The sequence below is a fragment of the Bactrocera tryoni genome, unplaced genomic scaffold (genome assembly GCF_016617805.1).
Source record: "Bactrocera tryoni isolate S06 unplaced genomic scaffold, CSIRO_BtryS06_freeze2 scaffold_16, whole genome shotgun sequence".
NCBI lineage: Eukaryota > Metazoa > Arthropoda > Insecta > Diptera > Tephritidae > Bactrocera > Bactrocera tryoni.
Genome location: NW_024395878.1, coordinates 61,816 through 69,479, shown reverse-complemented (window position 1 = coordinate 69,479; position 7,664 = coordinate 61,816). Strand labels below are relative to the sequence as shown.

General features: G+C 35.4%; 1 protein-coding gene across 2 annotated transcripts in view; it reads right to left on the bottom strand.

Moving 5' to 3' along the window:
* Positions 1-3,364: 3,364 nt before the first annotated feature.
* The window catches only part of LOC120780109 (protein anoxia up-regulated-like), a 50,064-nt gene continuing 45,764 nt past the window's right edge, over positions 3,365-7,664 (bottom strand). For both annotated transcript variants that reach the window (XM_040112390.1, XM_040112392.1), the window contains one exon: positions 3,365-3,704. In XM_040112390.1, the coding sequence (XP_039968324.1) occupies positions 3,679-3,704 (26 nt within the window). In that variant the 3' untranslated portion in view covers positions 3,365-3,678. The remainder of the gene's footprint in view (positions 3,705-7,664) is intronic.

The window sequence follows — 7,664 nt, the reverse complement described above, 5'->3', positions numbered from 1 at the left end:
CACACGACCTTTTAAAGGAACTGCAACTTGTGCAGACCCATATCGGTGGTCAACGCGGCTGCCTCGTAGTACTGCGAGGCAGACATGGGACGAATACCCGAATGTCGACGCATGTAAGGGTAATTCATGGTTATATGCGCATCAGCCCGACCACTACATTAGACGCGGCCATAGCAGCCCCATACACTCACATCAAACTGGCGGACCCAAACTTCCACAAGTCGTCGCCGATACGCTTGGTGCTCGGCGCGGATGTTTACTCCCGCATTATGACCCAACAGGTCATGTCTCAAACATTTGGGCAGCTCCTCGCACAGGGCTCCATATTCGGCTGGGTGCTTTCGGGTACGGCCCGGTACTAAATTAAGTCATTTTAGTATTTTCTTTTTTAACTTATTCTATTGTTTTCTTTTGCATTCCTATTTAAAATAAGTATTGTTTTTTGGATTGTTATTTAAAGAAAAAATATAATTATAATAACAAATGAACTTAAACTATTTTCTATTTAGCTGTACTCATATTGTGCCATAAATTTGTACCTCGTTGTGGTGGTCGATGGACACGTAATTTTTTTTTTTTTTTGTTGCTCACCGCAAGGGGGCCGGTATGTTTAGGCCAGCGCCTAATTTCTTTTTACCACCCCTAGTGAGTATATAACAAACCATTGCCAGTTAGCCGTTAAGAGTTTTCACTCAACGGTTAATAACTTTCACTCAACTGGCAATGGTTTCGTTGAAAACTCCCGCGTAGCAAGCGAGCCTGGGAGTCGCGCACTTTCACTTTTTCCTAGCGATCGAAGCATTCAAGACGTCGTCCACCGGCCATCACAACCAGCATCACCACAAGCACAAACCGTAAGTAATTTTGTTGGTAATCACAATTTAATAAAGAACCAATATTTTAATTTGGTATATTAAATACAAACTTTGTGGTTTCATTTGCTAACACACTCCCTTTTTTTCCTGTTTCATATTCTCAACGATCGACGCATCGTCCGCGAGTGACTCGTCGAACGTTCGAGATATATTCATTAATCCTAGCAACATCCTTAGCTCAGGAAATAACCGACTTACAAGATCGCAAGTACGTGTTAACCGAGACTGACCCATCATTTTTGTATCAAGAACATGAGTACCTATTCCATATGACGAACTTAAGCAAAATACTTAAACCATACTACGAGATCGCCGAATATAAAGCAGAGATGCCTAGTGAAGACGCAACAGAAACAGCATTGTTCAGCAGAATAGAAATCCTCAGAAAACAACTACTGAATAATGGACGAGCCAGAGCTCAAGACGATCTCTTGATTTATTAGGATCGATTTTGAAATTTATCACAGGAGTCCCAGACCACGACAACCTGATTGAAATTAAAACAATACTCAACGACATAATTGAAAATAATAACAAACAAAGACAAATTAATTCCAACTTTGAAATAATTATGAAAACATTTAATTTAAGACAATTAAACAAAATGTTGTATTGCAGGAATTATACAAGGAGTTATTTGACTTAACTATGACAATTAATTTCGCGAACAACGGAAATTTTTATTCAGCAGCAATAAATACGGACGAGATTGAAAGGATATTAGGAAAGGGACAAACTAGTATACCGGTTATTGACATACTCGAATATGCAGACACGCATGTCAGGTAGATTAGACGACACTTTCATTGTAATTTATAAATATCCAGTCATTGAAAAGAAATGCACAACATACAAAGTTACTCCATTATCCTATCGTCAAGGCATTTTGGATATGAATAAAATCGTAAGTAAATGTGGAGATAAAATAATATTAGCATCTAAATGTAAAAGTAATTTAAGTAAATATATTTGTAAACAAGAACCTAATGACAATTGTACAATACCAATGATCAAAGGTTACGAAGCCCATTGTAATGTTATCCAAGAAAATAACGCACCTATTATAGATTTAGGACATGGTAATATCGTATTACAAGGAAAACATATTTTAAACGGAAAATCAATTGAAGGATCGAATTTAATACAATTTAATGAAACAATTATTATTGACTCAGAAGTATTCCACAACCAGGAACAAGAAATTAAAAATTATATTATAGCTAATGGAAACGAAAGAATTCACATTCTTGAAATATTGAAATCAGAAAACGAATATCAATTTGACAACATTAAAAAAATTAACAAATTTTAATACCATTTGAAGAACACCCAATCAAGAATATGTTCATAACTATAGGAGTACTTGTAGTCCTAGGATTAAGTATATTTGTAATATTCAAACTATATATAATTTATCAAACAACTGTGTATCTAAGACAACAACTAGCATCTCAATAGTATGAGCAGCGATAAGCATAGCCTATATAAGCAACTGGAACAATAGCCTCGAAGTCACTTTATCATTATCGACTGCCGAGTAACAAGTTCTGTATACCACTTGTAAAGGTACAGTTTAAGTTTAATATATTCAATACTTAAGTACATGTGTATACTGTGAATTATTAAACGAATAAAGGATCAGTCAGTACCAATCTCATTGGCTGACTTAAAATTATATTTATTTTATTCATAACGAGTAAATAAATTAACTCGCGCGAGTCGTGTCCAGCGTGAGACCCAGCATTCGACTGAATAGACTACGACCAGGATGCAGTGAAAAAATATAGCAGCCAAAGCTGAGAGTACACACGAAGACAGTGGAGAGTCGTTTCGGCGGCGATTCGGCGACCGTTATCGCGTCATGATAACCGAATATTTGATGCTTGAAATTAAAGCTTGTTATCCCGGCGACATTTGGTTTCAACAAAACGACCATTCGAAATGCTCGAACGAGTCATCAAAAATTGGACTCAACGGATAGACCATCTGAGATGTAGCCGCGGCCAACATTTGAAAGAGATGATATTCAATATATGAATGACAAAGAATGTTCTTTTGAATGATAATAAACATTCATCAATAAATTTGAAATTTCTGTGTTTTTTGGAAACCTCGAAAAGAAACATCCAAAAACGACCGATTCGGATAAATAATTAATAGAAATTCGAAATGCATCCATGTAAAAATTAAACTTCAGTTAAAAAATTCCTGGTTCGAAAGCGGTTTTAGGATCTATATTATCTAATGCAAAAATGTTCACAATAACCCGTGGAATATTTACCACATACATACATCATTTTACCGTTTTTTGTCTCCCCATAAATAACAAGTTCAACGTATATATAAAAAAAATTTAGTTGAATATATAAAATTCATATAAATATACATGTATAAATACTTTTATTTATGTATCCATATAAAAACAATCACCATATTTTAGTTATTGTAATTTTTTAATGTCAAACAAAATATTCTACGAATAATACAAAATAAATCTTTTTTATATTCACATCAATAAATTAACCTGTTAAAAAATATTCGAAAATCCTTTACTATAGTAGTGAAGTTTGGATATGTAAATGATATCATTACTTTTACAAGATGCGTAAATTTTATTAAAACGTATATATGTGACTTTTATTTTTTCTAGTCATAAATGGCAAGTTATTGGCCGGTTAAAATTTTTGTTAGCACCGATATTGGTTACGAGTAGTTTGAGAAACAAGCTTTTATAAAGAATATACGAATCAGATATACATTGTACTTAAATTACAAATCCATATCAAAAGCAGGCATAAATCATTTAGGCATCAACTTCAACAGCATCAACTGTAAAGAATCAATCAATCATAAAAAACAAAATAACGTTAGTAAACTCCCCTAAAATATAATAGTAGTATGTATGTATTTAGTTAGTCACAGATGTAGCATCATTTAGTCAATGATACGATTTTTGAAAACTAAAAAAGGTTGAATAAAATCAAATAATACCCTTAAAACTATCATTGTAAGGAAAAATTACAAAAATAATGAGGTTTCAAAATATGTAATATATTAAAATTTGTTAAAAGTGAGCATAGTTTTGTGTATTTTTTTCAATAAATAGAACTTGCACATAGTACTGGTAAGACGCATAGAAAATATAACATAAGGTACTTCCTTACCTATACACTATTTCAGCTCATAAAGCTTAATTAAGGGAATCATTTTTTAATATTTAAAAGGGAAAGCTATGTCAATGTCTGGCACTGAAATTAAAATATATCAGCATCTCAGTAATTTGCAAATAACATTTAATAAACAGCAAAATTATTGGCAAAAATATTACAACTCAAATTTCTGGAAGAGCACTACAAAAGCACTAAATTATTATTAACAGCAAATGCAAATTTAAATACTTGTAGACACTTGTATGGTTGAGTAGCTTAAAATATCAATTTCAAATATAACAGGTTGCAAGCTGCGGGCGATGTGGATAATATATAATGTATGTACAAGGTGCGTTCCAAAGTAAACTTTTTAAATCAAGCGCTATCAATATATCGACTTGTGCGTTACAATCTGTTATTTTATCGATTGTCCAGTAAGAATTTCATGTTATTTCATTGATTGGAAGTGATGTTATTGCGTTTTAGGTGTCAGTATGTTGATGTTATCGGTGCGAAAATGAGCTTCAAACAAAGAGCCAACATTAAATTTTGTTTTTAAATTGGTTAAACTTTTACCGAAACGTTTCAATTGATAAACCAAGTTAATGACGATGATTGCCTTTCCCGTAGCGGAGTGCACGAGTGGTTTCAACGTTTTCAAAGTGGTCGTGAGGACATAAATGACGATCTACATCTAGCCAATCAAAATCCGTGATCACCGGAAATTCCATCGGAACTGTGCGTGAATTCATCAAAAATCAGCCGAAATCATCATTGAAATTCAAAGAAATGGAATTGAACATCTCCAAAACATCGATTTATCGCATTTTGACCGAACACTTGGGCTTACGAAAGGTGTGTACACGATTTGCTCCGCACATATTGACTGACGACCAAAAACTGCTCAGAATCCAAGAATCGAAGGACATCATTAAAGAGGTCAAAAAAGAAAAAAACTTCCTTTAGAATATTGTGACTGTTGACGAAACGTAGTGTTTCCAATATGATCACGAAACAAAATGTCAGAGTGCTGAATGGAAATCACCGGACGAGCCAAAACCCAAAAAATCGCACTTGGAGAAGTTTAAAAGTGAAGACATGAAGTCAACAACGAATCTGTTCCACCTCGCCAAAACGTTAATGCGGTATTCTACCTAAGAATTTTGAAGCGTTTGGTGCGCCGTATTCGTCGTGTTCGGCCCGAATATCGCGAAGACGAAAATTTCATCGATCGACGCTTGTGACCGATTATTTGACCAAAAATCACAGTCTAAGCATTCACCACTCTCCGTATTCACCTGATATGGCACCGTGCGACTGCTTCCCTTTCGGAAAAATGCATTTGCCAATAAACGGAAAGCGTTATGCAGACGTAGAGGCCATTCAGAAGCCGGCTATATCGGCCAACGGCAAAAAGCTGTATTGAAGCAGAAGGAGACTATTTTGAATAAAATAAATTGATTTTGCCGAAAAAACCATTTGTTCAGTTTTTTTGAAGTCCTGTTTACTTTGGAACGCACCTTGTAACATAATGGGTTGTCAAAAAGTCTTGCGGTATTTTTATTGATTTTTTTGTTTTTATTGAAATTGAAATGAATTTTTGATGACTCATGCCCAGCTCTTGACCGATACTACGGCTGCTACTATGCCGGTCTCTTTCGACCAGTTCAGCAATTTTCGACGACAGGCCTTCCGGAGCGTGGCGCATCTTCGACCACCTCTACACCAGAACGAAAACGTTGAAACCATCGTTGTGCGGTGGAAATGGAAACTGTATCGGGTCCATAAACTGCACAAATTTTATCCTTTTCCTGTAAAATATGCCGTATTTTCTCTTTACATTGTGTTTCATGTTTGCGACGCTATAACTCACGAACGACTTAAAAGAAACGACAATCAATCAAACACGTGTTAGCGCGTGAAATGAGCTTTCCAAAAAGGTATAGCATGGCCCAATGCGACGAATAAAACTAGAACTACGCGCTTTCAGCGCCAACTAGCGAAAATACCGCAAGACTTTTTTGACACCAAACCCGTAACTTCGAAGTCGTAGATAATTTCGTCTATCTTGGAACCAGTATAAACACCACCAGCAATGACAGTCTGGAAGTTCAACGCAGAATAACTCTTGCCACTCTTACTTCGGACTGAGTAGGCAATTGAGAAGTAAAATCCTCTTGACGAACAAAAACCAAACTCTATAAGTCACTCATTTTTCTCGTCCTGCTATATGGTGCAGATTCATGGACGATGACAACAACTGATAAGTCGACGTTGCGAGAAGAGGAAGACCTCCACTCCATTGGAAAGACCAGTGGAGAAGGACCTGGCTTCGCTTGGAATCTCCAATTGGCGCCACATTGCGAAAAGAAGAAATGACTGGCGCGCTGTTGTTAACTCGGCTATAACCGCGTAATCGGTTTGTACGCCAGTAAAGAAGAAGAAATGCAGTTTTGCCCCTTAGCTTGACAACTTAGAAAACTGGTATAATTTGAAATTACTTAAGTCCTTGTGTCAGGGTGTTAACTCTCACTCAAGCACATTTTATATTGTTGGTCGCCTCTCAGTACATCTATCGTTTAGATAATTTTCTAATTTTTATTTAATGTTTTTAGTACAAATAAATAATGATAAACAACGAATTTTAAACTCAGATGATGAATTTAATTCTGTACGAATGTACTCTACTGTTAATAATGAAATATTATAAGATACAACAATTAAGGAGGAGCTAAGTTCGTGTATGACCGAACATTTCATACCTTTGGAACTTGCAAGGATTAAACTCAGGGAAGTACCTTCAGTTACGTAAGGCTTGTTAGTTATACATTATATTTAAGCACAAAGATTCGCCGTTTTAAGAAAAACACGCTCTCTCAATTTTATTAAGATAACTCACATATTGGCAGGAAGTTCGAAAACCTTTGTAATACAGATATATAGGGACTAAGGAAATTATTGACCCGGTTCACCCCTTTTGTAACACACAGGCATACTGCTATCAGGAAAGGATACACATACAGATATATTTCGGATATTTTGGTTGATGTAGCTTCAGCAGTTTAAAAGATATGGACATTAAACTAATTAGAAGGCGGAGCCACACCCACTTATTCAGTTTTGTAATATTGCAGTATGCCGATTACGCCCATCTATGTCCGTGTTTCTTTTTGCCAAGGAACGAGCATACCAAGTTTCATTAAGATATCTCAATTTTTACTCACGTTGCAGCTTGCACGACGGACGGATGGATATACAGTCACCCAGGTTTCAACTCGCTTCATGATCCTGATCATTTATATATATATAACCCTATATACATATATCGCCATTGCTTTTAGATGATACATACAACCGTTAGGTGAATGACACTCTGTTGCGACATGTAGCAAGAGTATAAAGGAGAAAATTCAATACGAAATTGCAATACCAGCAAATCACGATGTTGCAAGGAAAATGTTTGCACTAACTTTATTTATACATGGTAAAGTAAATTAATATAATGAAACTCACAATGTCTTTTGTGAGAAGAAATAGCAATTGTGACCATGACTAATTTTCGTAGAACTTCCAAACCAATAGTGTAGTGTTATATTAGTAGATGGTGGGCACATCGATGATGCCTAAATTATATTTCTGC